Genomic DNA, 17,007 nt, shown 5'->3' with positions numbered 1-17,007 from the left:
ACGAGAATCCACCGTGCCTTTTCCCACATTACCCGTACTCGCACTTGCACCCTTATTTTTCTTACCCGGGGCGCCGTACGAATCAACCCTCCTCTTACTTGAAGGTTCACACATCTTTGATCGCGTATACGACTCGAAACCTCTAGCCAAGTTGAATAATTCCGCAAACGATTTCGCTTGACCCCGACTAATTTTACTTTTCAAGTCATCATTCATGGTCCGATAGAAATCCCCAATTAACAAACGATCAATCTCCAAATACTCCGGGCAAAAACGAGCCTTCGCCATAAAGGTCGTCTTGAGAGTATTCAAATCCATAGATCCTTGCCGCAAATTTCGCAACTCATTACGCAATTCCCACAAATCGGTCGAAGTCCGAAACTCCTCGAAGAATTCCTCCTTAAACTCGTTCCACGATAAGGCCATAAACGTTTCGCCACCGACAAGATCGATCTTACCATCTAACCAATCCATTGCCCTGCCCCGCAACAGACTAGTAGCGAGTCTCGTCTTTTTCTCGGGAGGGCAATCAATAGTACGAAAACACCCTTCGACATCCGAAATCCAAGTTGTGCTTACCAAAGGATCCGGTTTCCCGTCATACATCGGGGGTTTAGTCCTCATGAAGCTCTTAAGACAACGCTCCATTTCACTGCTACCCCGAAATTCGGAATACTTTCTATCCATTTCTTCTCGAAACGCACTCATTTGCTCCGCAACGGCGGCCGCAACTCTAGAGTTAAACTCCTCGTCATTCGTCTCGATCTCGTTTCGCGTCGTCATTCTAAAGAATGCAAAACGATTAGTCCACGAACGTATAAAACAACACGCATAACACCGCCCCATCTTGCTCAACACTCGTCGTACATCACTTGTTAAACACGATTTGCACCCGTAATAAGGTTTGCAAGTCCTTATTACGCACACACATCGCATCCCCTCGTTAGTACAACGACCATCTTGCTCGATGATATTCGCAACGCAACATAAAAATAATCATAACACAATCGTATATTAATAATATCCACGTATTAATATACACGTTAGTCCACCTATCAATTAAGGCACTAACCAAATTCCCATTCCGACCCGTAATCCTACAAGTCCCGCAACAAATAAGCACACACAAAAGTCTAAGTCTAGGCACCTATCTCAAGTCACCTAAATCCCTTAGACTATGCTCTGATACCACTTGTAACGACCCAACCCGTTAACCATCCGAAAACGTGCCACAAAAAAAAAATTTCTGAAACAGTTGATCTGGACGGCGTCCAAAAGCTTGGACGGCGTCCAGCTCTTAAGACTGGGACGGCGTCCAGACATCTGGGACGGCGTCCAGATGTACTAAAACATTCTGATCAGTTTTTCGAACTCACGCGGGCGAAAACCCGCTTCCCGACACTTTTAAACCAAAACACTTTCACAATATATTACAATAGTGTAAACTAAGAGTTTTTCACAATAAAAACCGAGTTTTACGACACCGAGCCCACATCGACCCAAAATACCATAAGTGACTATTTCGACCCATTAGTTTATACAAAAACATAGACCGAGCATGGGATTGGGGACACGCTACCCAATCCTAATCAAATCCAAAAGCAAGTCTTCTAAAGCAACTACGCAAGTCCACTAGTCCCCGCGCTTACCCGAGCCACCGGATCCGTGCAATCTATAAAAATGTAAACAACGAGAGGGTAAGCTAACGCTTAGTGAATGATAATATACTACATACATATATATGCATAAAATGAAATGCGCATCGCTAACACACAAATACGAGCCACATACCGCAATCCAAGCATAACTAAGCAATGTTATACCTAACGTACCACCAAGTCAAACCGCAAGATTAGTTACAACAATATAAGTAAATACGCGTACATAAATGGGTAACCAAACTACAAGGTTAACCCCTTAACCTCATTCATACGAACATTGGCCGAACAACCCGAGCCTTAGTGAATTCGCACAACCCAAAATTCACTTCTCTACCAATTCAACAACCGAGGTTGGCCGAACTACCCGAGCCTTAATGAATTCGCACAACCCGAAATCCATCACCTCATAAAAAGGATGACCGAACAACCCGAGTCATCATGAATCCGCACTACCCGAGATTCACTTCCCAAATACCAAAACCCACGGTCACGGGATTATAAAATCCACCACATCGGGGTTATCCACATCACAACAATATCAACCCTTCGCCATTGGGGTTATAACATCCACATCACAACCACGTGTGATCACGTACACTCAAAACGTGTACCACGTCAAAGGTGGTCAACCAAAACGCACAACCGTGCCAATTGGACTCATACACAAGTCCATCAATCCACCTATATGTGAAGTGAGCTCTATAGCCGAGAATCACTTCACCCGACCCGCACCCATCCTACACATACATATGCATATAGGATATTAACACTCACCTTGTCGCCTTGATAAATGCTTCCAAATAATCCGCAACTCGTCAATGGAACGTACCTATTCCATTATCACAATACAATCAACACAATTAGGGTTGACTTACAAACCAACCCAGTTGACCCATAGTGCAAATTCGACCCATTTGCACTTCCAAGCACAAATCGCGCCCAAATTAATCAATAATCACTAATACACGTGAAAATGGTCCTAACACACCAATTAAACCCGAACACAAGTGTTAAACACGTGTCATACCCATTTTGACACCAAAACCCTAATTTTGACCCATTTCAAAATTAGTTAACCAAACTCACCCAAAAGAGTTTCACCACTTCCATAATCACTAAACCTAGTGATTAAACTCAAGATCAAACCCTAAACAACGCTAAAACGTCAACCAACCCAAAACCCGCCAAGTGACAAGATTAACAAGTCACCATGAACCTACTTCATCATCTAAAAGGGTTTCACAACAATCTAGCTCAAAACCCTAACTTGAACATCAAATCTAACAAATGAAATTCGGAGTTTGAGCTTACCAATACCACCACAACGTAGCTAGGAGCGAGATGAACAACTTTAGAACCCGAGCTTTTGCGAGAATCCGACTCCTTCTTCTCCAAATCCACCTCTCTCTCTCTAAAACTCTTACTCTCTCACTAGAACAAGATGAGAGTGTTTGTGTGGGTGTTAGTGGAGCAAATGAGGCTCCTAGAACTGATCTTGTGGCCTTAACTCGTTCCATAAGTGAAAATACCATTTTGCCCCTCTAAAAATCTTAAAATAACCCAGCTGGCCCGACAGACAAACTGGACGGCGTCCCAATTTCTGGACGGCGTCCCACCTTTTGTTTCTGGACGGCGTCCCCCCTATCGGGACGGCGTCCCACCTTTTGTTGTTGGACGTCGTCCCTCCTATCTGGACGGCGTCCCGACCTACTGCAAAATCAGAAACAAAAACAGGGTGTTACATTATGTCAAGTCAGGTTGGGTGTTTTTTGGCATGCTGGTAGTTTTCTTCGTTGTGCTGCATATGATTCGTGTACAACTAGTGTATATATTTTCGTGCCGTGTACATTCTATTCTAATTAATAAAAGTTTTACTTTCTTGCCTTTAAAAAAAAAAAAAAAAAAAGCTGAGAAGGTATCAGAATCTGGAAGTTGTTTGCATTGAGTTTTCAGTCCCTTGGAAAATAAAAGGAGTTGTGTTTTGCAGGGTAGCTACACTAACACTACATCCATCTATTCTCTATACCTACACTCCCTTTGAACTTAAAGTTTTCAACCAACTACAATCATGCATTCTCATGGCATGTTTTGTTTGTTAAAACAAGAGGAGTGGTTACGAATTTAAATTCAGTGTTTATACTTTGAAGAATTGATTCAATGTTCACGGTATATACAGTTGAATAATAAAAAATGATTAGAAAAAATAAAAATAACATAACTTTATAAAACCAAAGTCCCTATAAAGACTTTGAACCGGAAACACCGAGGAGGAACTTTAGAGGAGTAGAAAAAAATTCGAGAACAATTAGGTGAAACTTTGAGAGAACATAGTCATTTGTAGGATATATTTTGATAAACTAACTGATAGCTTATACGAGTATCTGATATGTAGTTGTTAACTCGAGTAACTTTTAGGTGATAGTTGTTAGCTATTTATATATATTTAGGAGTTCGGTATAGTAGCTGAAATTGTTAAAATAAAGAGTAAAAAAAACTAAGTTTTTTTTCTCAAACGCTAGTTCTATTAGCTTTTAGTCTTTTTCCTTCATAAAAAAACTTTAAACTATTTTAATCAAATGAAAATTTTTATTGAATATGAGTTTTTTGATAAAAGATACGCTACGGAGTATATAAGCTAAAAGCTTAAAAAATTATGTGACAAAACATACCTATAGTGCTCTAAGTAAAATAAAATGTTTTATGTTGTTTATGCCGAGTAAATATTTAATTTTCCTTACTATAATATTATAAACTCTTTATATTTTTATGTTGTTTATGCTCGTGTAGTTTGGTTGCTTGTTTGTCCGGTCTTTTTGCTTGCCGTGTTAGCTCGCCTTTTGATTTATCGTTTGGATGGTTTGTTTTATTAGTTGTTCTTTTAGCGGCAACGCTGGTTGGTCTTATTGTATCATTTAATAGTTCTTTTATTGTTTGATAAGACCACTCTCAATCATAACACGTTTCTTTAAAAAGACTGAACTCCACGTTAGCGTCATGTCAACATTTTCTCAAAAAACTGAAAAAAAACTAAACGCTACCAACCATAAAATACATCTTTAATAAAAAACGGACCCACTCACTATTAAATTAATGATCAACTTATTAAAATACAAAATGTTTTGAGTGGAGATAAATTTTCCATGTATTAATAGCAATTTTTTTTTTTTTGGAAAAATGGGGTATTTTGTCAAAATATGAAGGTTTTTGAGCAAAATATAAAGACTTTTGAAGCAATATACGAAGAATTTTGCAGAAAAAAATCCACCAGAGGCAAATCAAAGATATCCAAAAAATTTTATCTAAAAATTACAATTTCACCGAGAGCAAACCCACGATCCCCTCCTACTTTCGCCTTTGGTTTAAACTTGAAAAGTAAACAGAAAAATAAATATGACAGTCACTTTTTCTTAAAGTGTATATTTTTTTTCTGTGGATAATATATTTGAGATGGACGGAGTAAGAGTTTCTCTTTGATTGGTCGTAGGTTAAATCAATAGCAATATAGGACATTATCACGTTTAATTCTTGGTGTTATTTATGTTTCTTGCATTTACTTAGTAATTATCTGGTTATAAGCGACGGGTTAGAACAATGAGATTAGAATGACTCCACTCTGAGGTTATCAAGTTATCGTTGGGGCCGTAAAAATCTTAAAATAGTTTGTGTGTGAGTAGGGTGCTTAAAATTGGTTTGCACCTCTTACTATGCAATCTGCCCTGTTATTTCCTTTAATAAAATGATTGTTTTTCAAAAAATAAATAAGTAAAAATACTCCAATAATACCGAGTAAAATAATCGTGGTTATTTTTTTGTAAAGCTGTGTATGGATTAGCTTAATAAATAATAAATTATACGGAGTAATGAAAAGGTTAGAGCTAGATTTGACTATACATAAGATACGCAAAATCATCATAGGACTGGTACAAGACCTACAAGCATATATAGAGTACTAGTAGCATCAGCCTTCTGCAATCAGATCTATTTACTTTGCCATCCACTTCTCCATCATTACAAGGTATTTTAGGAGCTTAAAATTTATACAATGGGATGTGAGTAATATCTATCCAATCATTTTTTTTATTATTATTTACACAATTAATCATGTTTTATAGTGTTATACGTAGTATAATTATTTACACAATTATCTTGTGTCCTTTTTTTTTTTTTTACGAGTGCTTGTATTTTACTTGTATTTGTACGTTGTCTCAATTTACAAAGGAGTCACTTCCTTTTTGTCTATTTGGGCCCTTTGACCTGAAGTTTATAAAGGTTCAATGGGTGCCTAGTATTGTATGTTTTCGGGCCTTGCCAACTCATTGTTGGTTGGGTTTCTTTTATTCTATTTATTCTGTTTTTTGCCACACACACACAAAAAAAAAAAAAAAAAAAAAAAAAAAAAAAAATTACATTATAAAGCATGATTGATGGTTAACATAATAAAATGGTTGTGGACTTATCATTATCCTTTCCATTAAGTTATTCGCTACTAAAATTTGTGAAATCTTAAAATTTGAATAATGAACTATCAATATGAGACGGAAGAAGTACTAATTCTCAATTGTCGATATGCTTTTTTGTGTTATCGAAATGGTTTTGTTGTTTAGGTCTTTTGTTTGTTAGACCTTTGTTCGTTTTGGTTTCCAAAGGTGGCTTCTTTGTTTTCTTAATGGTCGTAGTTGGTTTCGTTCGGTATGTATTTTTCTTTGTTCTTTCTTTAGGTTCGAGTCACGCTGGTTCCCTTAGTTTGTATCTTTTGTTCTTTTTGTTTCATATTATCATGAAAGTTCATTCGTTTATAAAGTTATCATATTTTTGTCAAAAAAAAGTTGTCGATCGGTCATTTTAAGTCTATTGATAGTGTCGTTTAATACTGTTCTTTTCCCCTATCGTATTTGTTAATTCAGTGGCGGATCTAGTAATGATAGTCACTGGTATTACTGGTTAAAAATCCAAAATAATTTCATCGCATGCTTCTCCCTTTGTATTACTCGTTTTTTTGTTATAATAAAATATACCTTGCCTTGCAAAAAAAAAAAAAAAAAAAAAAAAAAGATACCTTATTTAATGGTGTCACTAAAAAAATTAACACTATCCAGTAGTTCTAGTTAAAAACTCAAAAAACATTTCACTATATCGCGTATTTTAGTGATGTCTCGTGCAACCACTCATTGTATATTAGATCCGCCCCTGATTTGCTACAATATTTGTTTGCACGTTTAATAATTAATTGTTCTTTACTATGTTTGTAAAGCTCTAGCTTCTTGCTAGTTTTTTTATAAAATTCCTAGCTATTAAAAAAAAAAATAATAATTAATTGTTCTTTAGCTCTTAATAGTAACTTGAGATGGTGATCAAAGTGATTGCGAAGGTTCTAATCTTTTTTATTCATTTGTCTTGACATTAATCTTTTTTAGAAGTATCCTCTTTTTGTTTATACATATTCATCCGTGTCAGCATTCTCTTTAATACTATCCGTATAAAAACATAATTTTTTTATTTGCTCCAACCAGTGTTGTAAATCTCCTTATTTTTCTCCGAGATCTATCCGAGATCTCGTTTTTAAAATGCAACCGAAACGAGATGTCTATCTCCCGAGATTTTCGGGTCACGGGGTCAAATTTGGTCAAAGCCATGATTTCTCGGATTGTTTTGCTCATTTATCAGATTTTGTCATAAAATCTCGCAATTTTTCGGATTTCTCACTCATTTCTCGAATTTTCTTGTAAAATCTTGTAAAAATGTATATAAATGTACATATATTTATTTATATATATAAATTCACACTAAAAATCCTTAAAAGTCAACGTAAATAAGTGTCCGAGATCTTCCCGAGATATTTTCGAGATGCCGAGATCTCCTAAAAAATGTTCAAATGAGATCTCCCCGAGATCCGAGTTCTCCGGCTCCAACATGACAACATCATGAAGACCACTAACGCATGTATTGACGTGTGAGATTTGATGGAAGGGTTTGAGTCAATTAATAAAGTAGCAGGCAAACCATTTTTTTACACCGAACAGAAATTTAACACGTAATATCTATATTATTAAATTTTTTTTTTTTTTTTGAACAGCGATTGGGATCACCTGAGGGGGACTAAATCACCCGTTGCGATCATCTCCCGTTTCGACTATGCCGATGCAGCGATAATAACCCCGCCCCCATCGCTGCCCGGGAGGAAACCTTGAAACCGATCCAAGGGCACGGTCAAGTAAAAAACCCCCTCCCGGTGGATACTTCATGGCAGAGATGAAATTATGTTTTTAATATGTAGCCAACGGGGGTCGAACTCCTGACCTCCCCTAAAGGAGGCAGGCCACCAACCGCTGGACCACATCACATTTTACTTTTTCGATCATATTTTACTTTTTCACTTCCTCCTTCTTCGCGGATTAAATTTATACCCTCAGTTTCACTCAAAATATAGGCGTTATAATTCTAAAACCAACCATACATACTCGTATATCATTTTCCTACATTCTTAGATATCTTAATCTTTTGTTTAAATGCTCACCAAATCTTCTCTCTTGTTTACATATGTCAATCTTCTACCATGGAGGTGATGAGTGACAAACTTGAGCAGTAGCAAATACTATTTTAATATTAGAATTGACCCAGCCCAAATGTATAAATGGATTTGGGTTCGTTAGGGTTTAGTTAGATGATTAAGGTTTATGTTGCCACCAAGATCCCATCCAGTGGCGGATCCAAAAAAATTTTTCACTGGAGGCGAACTTTTTTTTATATAAATGTAGGGATTTTTTTTAGCAAAACATGAAGGTTTTGGGGCAAAAATATAGAGTTTTTTAAACAAAATTTGAAGATTTTTGGGCAAAATACGAAGATTTTGAGGGAAAATATGAATGTTTTGGGACAAAATATGAAGGGTTTGGGGCAAAAAGTTTTTTCACCGAGGACAAAATCGAAAAACCAAAAAAATTTGTACTAAAAATTGCAAATCCTCTGGAGTAGGGCGCCGCCTCTGCCCTACATAGGTCCGCCCATGAATTCCCATCCTTTCAAATCTATCCAATTCATATATTGTCGTGTACTTTATTTCGATCTATTGGTGTCCGTTATTTAGTCTCCATCGAACTTGGTTAACATCGACATTACATTTTATTTTTATTTGTTATTTCTCATCTCGATATTTTAAATTTAAAAAAAAAATACAAAACAAATTGTTTCTTTTTTAGAATGTACTCTCTTTTTAAAAATCTCGACCTTTTCGAAAGCTACCTCATTTGATCTTTAATTATTATTTTCTTACTTGAAATCTTCTATCACATCCGTTTCCATATAAGAAAAGCGATCGAAGACACATAAAAGTTCAAAAATATTTAATGCCTATAAGCTACTGTATGACGATATAGTCTCTAATTTGAAGACTTTATTTTATTTTTATTTATTCTTATTTTGTATGTTTGAATTTTTATGTTTCCATTTTAGCGTTTGTATATTCTCTCGCTCCAACTACGGGGAGTATTTCAACATTAGTATTCCCCCATTATATAGACGAGCTTAGGGGTTTAATCGGGTGGTTAGGGTTTCGGTTATAAGTAATTCAATAATAACGTACTATCGCGGGTATAAAATTGCCTCGGGGTTATTACAAACTCGATATCTTAGAAAAGCTTATCTTCAACTTGAATGAGTAGCCGATAAATGACTGTTATGGCACCAGATGTTGACGACCTGTCATTGCTCAGTTTCTCCCTATTGCTTACTGCAACCAACAACTTCTCAGAAGAAAATAAGGTCGATGAGGGTGGTTTTGGACTGGTGTATAAGCAAGGCCGGTCAAACTTTGGTCAAAGTTTTTGCATGCCCCGGGCGAAATGATTATAAAATGTCCCCAACAGTTACGCAAACATATATCTTTATGACGTTTAAACTATGGGTATTAATAATTTTTTTTCGAAATGATGCCCCTAACCAAGTGATGCCCCGGACCGTTGCCCGCTTCGCCCATAGCCTTAGCCGGCCCTGTGTATAAGGTACTACAGTATTATACTATACTAGTAGTATAGTATAGTATTTTGCTTAAAAGTACCCCTTCAATTTCTATTTTTATTTTGCTTAAAATATAAATATAAACGAAGACTTCAAAAACGAAGTTTTATTTATTTCGAAACTTCAACTCGGAATCTTGTAAAGATACTAGGATTCTGCATCGAAGGTGACGAAAGACTATTGGTTTATAAGTACATGCCCAACAAAAGCCTCAACTTGTATTATATAGTAAGTAAATCTTATACATCGACTACTAGTTTAATTAGAACGCGCCCCACTCATGAATGAATATAAACTAAAAAAATGTGCAAGTAAATTCTTTTTTTTGTTGCAGAAGACAAAAGCAAGAACTAGATTGGGCACAAGTGCACAACTATTCAATATTATCAATGGGATCGCAGGAGGTCTAGTTTATCTTCATCAAGATTCTCAACTACGAATCATACACAGGAACCTCAAAGCAGCCAACATATTGCTTGATCATGAGATGAACCCCGAGATATCAGATTTTGGTACTGCAAGAACCTTCATTGAAGATGACACCAAAACAAGAACCAAACGATTGGTTGGAGCATAGTAGGGCCTTACAGTATATTTTTATTTTTTATGAACATTATGTTTAAGTTTATTAGTAACTACTACTTAATTATGGCCTCGTATGATGATGATGATGCAATGATGCATTGGATGGATGTCCCCAGAATACGCAGGAAATGGGCTTATTTCGGTAAAATCGGAATTTACAGCTTTGGTGTTATACTGTTGGAGGCTTTGAGTGGGATGAAGAATAGAGGATTCTCTCATGAGGCCCACAGCCAAAACCTTCTTGGACATGTAAGATCAAACAATTGTTAGTTCGTTTCGAAAATCAGCCTGCAGTTATGACTAATCTTGAAAATAAATTAGGTTTGGAAGCTCTATAAACAAGGGAATGCTTTGGAACTGGTTGATGATGTATGTTTTCGCTCAGGTCAAATCAGATATCTGAAATACTACGATCGATCCAAGTTGGTTTACTCTGCGTTCAGCACAACCCAGCTGCTAGACCCAACATGTCTGAGGTGATTACGATGTTCAGTGGCAAAGGCCGATTGGCAGAACCAAAACAGCCTGGTTTCTTTATAGAACAAAGTTGTGAGACTTCAACTGCAGCGGTGGCAGAAGAAAGAACCAACGTCGTCACATTTACACTTTTAGAAGCTAGATACATAAATCAATACGCAATCCAGGATCCACAATTAGTTCGAATGCAGCATATATGAACAAATACTTTTGTTTGATTAGACTATTTTAAGGGGTCAGCACAACTTTATGGGATGTTATTAAGGTGTGTTAATATGGTCATTTTAATCCCACCAACTTGGCATTTAACCATAACATTGTAAATGGATGCAGAAATAGACACCTTATTATATTTACCCACACAGCATTGTAGATAGGAACCAAAGTTTGAATACATGGTGATGATTGTGTTTATTTCATAACACTACTACAAAGTACAGCCATCGTAATTTTTTGATACACAACTCTCAAACGTCACACTGGAGACACGATAACATTATTCCTTAAGCACTGGCTTCCTGCTAAATCAAGTATTTACATACTTTATATCAGCAAAAAGTGATGAATCTTTATTAAATTAAATTTACTAATTACCCCATTGTAACTTTCAGTTTCAATATTAGTAAGCACATCATATATTTAGTACCTACCGCGTAATTATGGCAAAGATGGGAGGATCTTCCCTGAGCATGTACCAAATCCGACATTGTAACCATTTCCCTGCAAAGAAGAGTTCACAAAATCATTTGCTCAGTTTTGAAGTCGAATGTGAATCCATTGTGCACAAGTTTCATTTCAGTATATTTAACATGGGACAGGAAAACAAAAGGGTTAAAAAAAAAGAGCATTAATTACCTTGCAGCAGCCACTGATAATAACTTCGTCTCCATCTTCCAAAAATTTACGAGTTATTTTACCAAGGGACAATTCCTTCGCTCCATTCCATGTTAACTCTAGCAAACATCCCAAAGAATCAGGTTCCTGAAAAATCAACCAGTTTGATGACATGGACTTCCATTATGAAAAACATCGTACAAAAACGTACAAACAGAGCCAACATATCTTACAGGTCCACTTATTGTACCGGTTCCAAGAAGATCTCCAGGCCTCAAATTACAACCATTTACAGTATGGTGAGCTAGCTGTTGAGTAAGCGTCCAGTACCTACAGCATATATTGATTTTGGTTTTTAAAATTCAAAAGTTAAATTCGTTAACATATACAGAAACTTTATCAATGGGTATATGAAGGTGCTTTGTTGGAATCTGTATGGAATGCAACATTTTCAGCAATAATAAAGTAGTGTGCATTTTCTTACAAGTGACTGAAATTGCTCTTTGTGACAGTGAATGAGTCTTCTTGTCCTGCTGGTTTAACCCTTACCTTGAAGCGATAGACAAGTTAGAATTCATAAAAATGAGTACTCAAAGGATTAGGAAAAATCATTATGAACTTCATCTATGATTCAAAGTTGGAATATTACAACTACACAGGTGTGAAAACATTACAACCAAGTATCAACAGAAGATGTTAGAAATATTTTAGCTGTTTTTTTAACATTCCACCTTTGACCATTGACCATTATAATTAAAACACGTCTCATTTAAGAGAAGATTTGCTTGGGAATTAGAGAGTTTTCCATGTCATAACCGTACCTCCAAAGAAATATCGTAGTTCTTGGATATTTTTTCTGTAAGGTATGGCAAAGGCTGAGGAATCTGCAAATTCAAAAGGTGAATTAGCATTCAATGGCGTTCAGACATGAATTAAGGTTAAGGTTTCTGTCAGCTTTATCGACATGGGATGCATACCTGAGTGGGAGCATCACAAGCAAATGGTTCCAAAGCATCTAGAGTCACGATCCAAGGGGATACAGTCGTCCCTTGAAAATACCAAACGAGTAAAGATATATTTCAGCTGATAAATCTATAGAAGTATCCATCATTAGGAGAAACAAAAGACCAAATTCTTACCAAAACTTTTCCCAAGAAAAGGACCAAGAGGCACATACTCCCATGCCTGAATATCTCTGGCTGTTGAAGCCATTGTCTAATCAATGTTAACTAACAACAGAATCTCTTGTAATAAATAGCATTATAGCATTATTGTATCTATAATAAAAAATAGCATACCACTCCAGTCATTCATTAGCACAACTCCAAAAATGTGATCTGCAGCCTCGTTCACATCTATAGGCTTTCCAAAGTCATTTCCTGGTCCAACTACAGCAGCCTTGAATCAACATGCAATAAAACAAGGTTAAAAAAGGATTAATCATAGATAAACATTGCAGATGCATGGAGCATAAGTACCATTTCTAGCTCAAAGTCCAGTTTTTTCGTAGGCCCAAAATATGGTGGAGAGTCGCCAGCTGGATGACATTGGCCTCTGGAAGAAAAGAAAAAAATGCGTTTTAAATTGGATCTGAATCCGTTTTATGTATCACCGCCAATTCTCAAACAACTGTCATGATGTAAGTTAAGCAACTTGGTATCCATGTTAGATGTTAGATGGGTAACAAGATACATATTTACTTTTACTATTTTTTTTCTCTTTTAAATGCGTCTAACACTAGCATTCAATTAATACTTCCTGGTTTAATAGATTTACGTTACCTGGGTCTAATAATATCAGTGCCAGATATAACAACAGATGACGCTCTTCCATGATATGCAATGGGAAGGTGGAACCTGAACATCCATAGATATTGGAAATTTATAATGAATGAGATAATAAGCACAAAGGATATATGTAAATTCCTACAAATCAAATGTCATAAATTTGTTACACACGTCTCATATTAACATACCAGTTGGGAGTGATTGGGTTCTGCGGCCCCCTAAATATGGTCCCACAATTCTTAGCATGATGCATGGATGAAAAGAAGTCTGTGTAGTCTCCTATAGCAATAGGAAGAAGCATTTCTACCTCATCCTGAAGTATCATTCAGAATTAAGCTCTAACACTAAAAAATACCTAGCATTGTGTATTCACAAACGTTACTTACCATAGGCAAAAGGGCCTTCTGCCTCAAACTTGCATTGTTTTGCAGAGCTGTTTCATCAGCTATATCAAGAAAATAAGGACAAATCATATTTTAGTAAACACATGGAAACTGAAAACTAAAAGTATAATAATAAAAATAAGTTGCCTCGTACATGCATTGATTCCACAAATAGTAGACAAAAAACTTATAACGTTATCATGAAAAAATAAGTAAATTTGATGATTGATAGTGTACACACATGATAATAGCTTTTGAAGTATAGCACGAGCTTCCTTCCAAGCTGGTCTTCCCAGTTCCAGAAACTTGTTCAAATTTGGCTGCATTCAAAACACATAATGTAAGAAGACATGGTAAAATAGTGTTTGAGATTCAAATTTGTAAGTGTTGATAACTAATATAGGTACGCCAACTAACATAAAACTTAGGCTCGGCGCTACACTCATAAAAATTTTATTATGCAGAATTCCACACTTCATTGCCAGGTACACAACACTGGATAAACAAATTGTTGTTCAACAAGATACAACAGCCAAAAGTATACAACATTTCTACTATCTTACAGCTTACACATTAAATTTTGGCCATAGACATCTGTATTTTGGATACTTTATCTAAGGCAGTAAGGCTTATACATAAAACAATTTGGCAGCATGATCATCCATTGACAACCAATTTCATACCTCAAACTTACAATTTAATCCATATCAGACACTCACATTTATATCCAATACAGTTCATCTAAAAAACAATTTCTCACACAGCATATCATATCATTAATAATTTGTTAGAAACAGCTAAAACGAAGCTCTAATTTCAACTCAATCCTGTTTTCCATTTTTTTTTTTTATTTTTTTTTAATTATCCACCAGAAAAGTAAGTAAGTAAGTAACCCTGACCTCAATCCATTACCTAAATCCAAATAATTAACTATGTCTCAAACTATAACCTAATTTTCAAACTCTAAACAATACATAAACAAAAAGTAATTTAGTAATTTAATCAAAACACTTGTACTTATATGAAACTAATACAGTAATGTTGAACAGATCGTGGATACATATACATAATATATTATTGTAAAATTAAGTGACATAAAAAAACCTGATGGAAGCAATCTGAATCGGAAAGTAATGGACCGGGAAACAAACCGGCAGAATGAATCGCTGAGAGATCGAGAACGTAATCTCCGATTGCAACGCCGGGCATCGGAGTAGCATTTCCGGCATGCTTGAAAATACCAAACGGAAGGTTGTGTATGGAGAAGTGTGAGTCCGGTTTGACTTGAACAAAAGTAGTCAACGCCATAGCTTTAGTTTGATCGGACGTCGGTACCAAACTCCGACGAAAACAAATGCTACACGGGCGTTGTAGTGAGTGAGTAAATAGAGTATTTATTGAATTTTGCCAACACGGAGGTTCTAGTGAATAGATAGAATATTATTATTATTATTTTGTTATAATTCAGTAGGCTTATAACTACATTTAATGGTTATAACTACCTTTAATGGTTATAAGAACAAAGAGTGAAAAAGAAAGAAGAAGGAGAGAAGAAATATTGATATTGATATTTCAAGAGAAATGGTGCACCTTAAATGGTTACCATACATGTCTATTTATAGTATAAAATATTACTATGCAAGAAATATAATAATAATAAAATTAACATCCAATCTAGATATTTTATAACACAATCTAGATATTTTATAACACTCCCCCTTGGATGACAATTTTATTAGAGAATAACTAGTACTGCCTCGTTAAAAACCTTGCTAAAGAAAACCCAGTGGGATAAAAATTTAGCTAAGGGAAAAAGAGTGCAGCATAGAGTTGACTCCCCCTCAAGTAGACAACGCTGAGTCGACACATCTTTTGAACTTGCCTCATGCCAATATTGTGAACGTATGTTTTGAAAACAGCAATTGACAGTGCTTTGGTATAAAGATCAGCAGAGTTGTTGATTGAACGTATCTCATTTTAATCTGGTTGTCTTTTACGAGATCTTGAGTATATGAGAAGAATCTGAGGTTTTCATCTGAAACTGTATCATCTAAATCTTTTATGTACAAGTTTGACCCTCGTGATTTGTCTACAGTCTCCTTCATGGTTTGTTCAAACCGTTGTTTCAGTTCCTATTCCCTTTCAGTCTTTTTCTGAGCCTTACCAATATACCATTCTTTTCCATCAGCATTTATGTTTTGTTCTGTCATTTTTGATACTCTTCTTTCATTTGTATTATGTAAGCTGTATTATCTTCATAGATAGTTGTTACGCTTTTATAGCGTTCTAGTCCACAAGAATCAATAATGATTTGTATCATTGATCTTAACTAAAATCATTCCCGAGTAGCTTCATGTAATGCAATCACTTCGGCATGATTTGATGATGTTGCAACAAGTGTTTGTTTTGAGAACGTCATGATATTGCGGTGCCTCCATTTAGGAATACATATCCAGTTTGAGATTTAGCTTTATGTAGATCGGATAAATAATCTGCATCTGTATAACCAAACAAATCTTGTTTCGAGTTGTTAGAATAAAATAATTATAAATCAGTAGTTCCCCGAAGGTATCAAACTATTTGTTTGATCCCATTCCAATGTCTTTTGGTAGGGGCTGAGCTGAACCTTGTCAACAAATTAACTGCAAAAGAAATGTCAGATCTTGTATAATCTATAAGATACATAAGAACCTCAATTGTACTAAAATATAGAACTTCCGATCTGTTAAAATTTTCATGATCTTCGCAGGGATGAAATAAATCAGTGTCAATATTGAGTGATCTAACAACAATGAGTTTGTCTTTAAAAAAAAATGTTTTAAAATCTTTTCGGTATAAGTTGTTTGATGTACAAGTAAACCATTAGGCATATGCTCAATTTGCAATCCAAGGTAATACTTGGTTTTTTCAAGATCTTTCATTTCAAAATAATTCTTTAGAAGTTGAATGATTTCATAGATCTCTTTATTTGTTCATATGATGTTAAGAACATTGACATAAACAACTACGATCTCATATCCGAACATTGTTTTTATAAAACATACGTGCAAAATAAGTTTATATTTATACCCTTTTTTTTTATCAAGTAGTCATTTAATCGGTTATACCACATACGTCCCGTTTGTATAAACCCACTTAGAAATCTTTGTGATTTAATGGAATATATTCCCTTGGGTTTTACATTAGATGCTTATGATACCTTAACCCTTTAGGTATATTCATATATATCACTATTAAGTGATCCATACAGATAAGTAGTAACAACAT

At 35.5% G+C, this 17,007-nt stretch overlaps 1 protein-coding gene across 2 annotated transcripts; it reads right to left on the bottom strand.

The window, feature by feature from the left end:
• Positions 1 to 11,066: 11,066 nt before the first annotated feature.
• On the bottom strand, positions 11,067 to 15,139 carry LOC139885091 (fumarylacetoacetase). Of its 2 annotated transcripts, none has more exons than XM_071869051.1 (15): positions 14,845 to 15,139; positions 13,982 to 14,060; positions 13,744 to 13,802; positions 13,546 to 13,670; positions 13,352 to 13,426; positions 13,049 to 13,124; positions 12,869 to 12,968; positions 12,710 to 12,769; positions 12,548 to 12,618; positions 12,392 to 12,454; positions 12,055 to 12,119; positions 11,804 to 11,900; positions 11,592 to 11,717; positions 11,387 to 11,456; positions 11,067 to 11,257 (listed from the first exon to the last, which is right to left on the bottom strand). In XM_071869051.1, the coding sequence occupies exons 1-14, from the start codon at positions 15,046 to 15,048 to the stop codon at positions 11,394 to 11,396; spliced, it is 1,263 nt and encodes a 420-aa protein (XP_071725152.1). In that variant the 5' UTR covers positions 15,049 to 15,139; the 3' UTR covers positions 11,067 to 11,257; positions 11,387 to 11,393. The 2 variants fall into 2 exon arrangements, with proteins under 2 accessions (XP_071725152.1, XP_071725146.1); XM_071869045.1 differs by having other exon boundaries at positions 11,067 to 11,254; positions 14,845 to 15,137.
• Between the last annotated feature and the right edge of the window lie 1,868 nt (positions 15,140 to 17,007).

Source organism: Rutidosis leptorrhynchoides, chromosome 1 (genome assembly GCF_046630445.1).
Source record: "Rutidosis leptorrhynchoides isolate AG116_Rl617_1_P2 chromosome 1, CSIRO_AGI_Rlap_v1, whole genome shotgun sequence".
NCBI lineage: Eukaryota > Viridiplantae > Streptophyta > Magnoliopsida > Asterales > Asteraceae > Rutidosis > Rutidosis leptorrhynchoides.
The sequence above is the reverse complement of the archived record's forward strand: the minus strand, read 5'-3'. Positions and strand labels throughout refer to the sequence as shown.

Coding starts and splice junctions, on each gene's coding strand:
- LOC139885091 (XM_071869051.1), bottom strand. CDS start 15,048: ATGGCGTTGACTACTTTTGTTCAAGTCAAACCGGACTCACACTTCTCC. Junction 13,427..13,545: donor AACCCAATCACTCCCAACTG/GTATGTTAATAT, acceptor ATGGATGTTCAG/GTTCCACCTTCCCATTGCAT. Junction 11,457..11,591: donor TTATCAGTGGCTGCTGCAAG/GTAATTAATGCT, acceptor TCTTCTTTGCAG/GGAAATGGTTACAATGTCGG.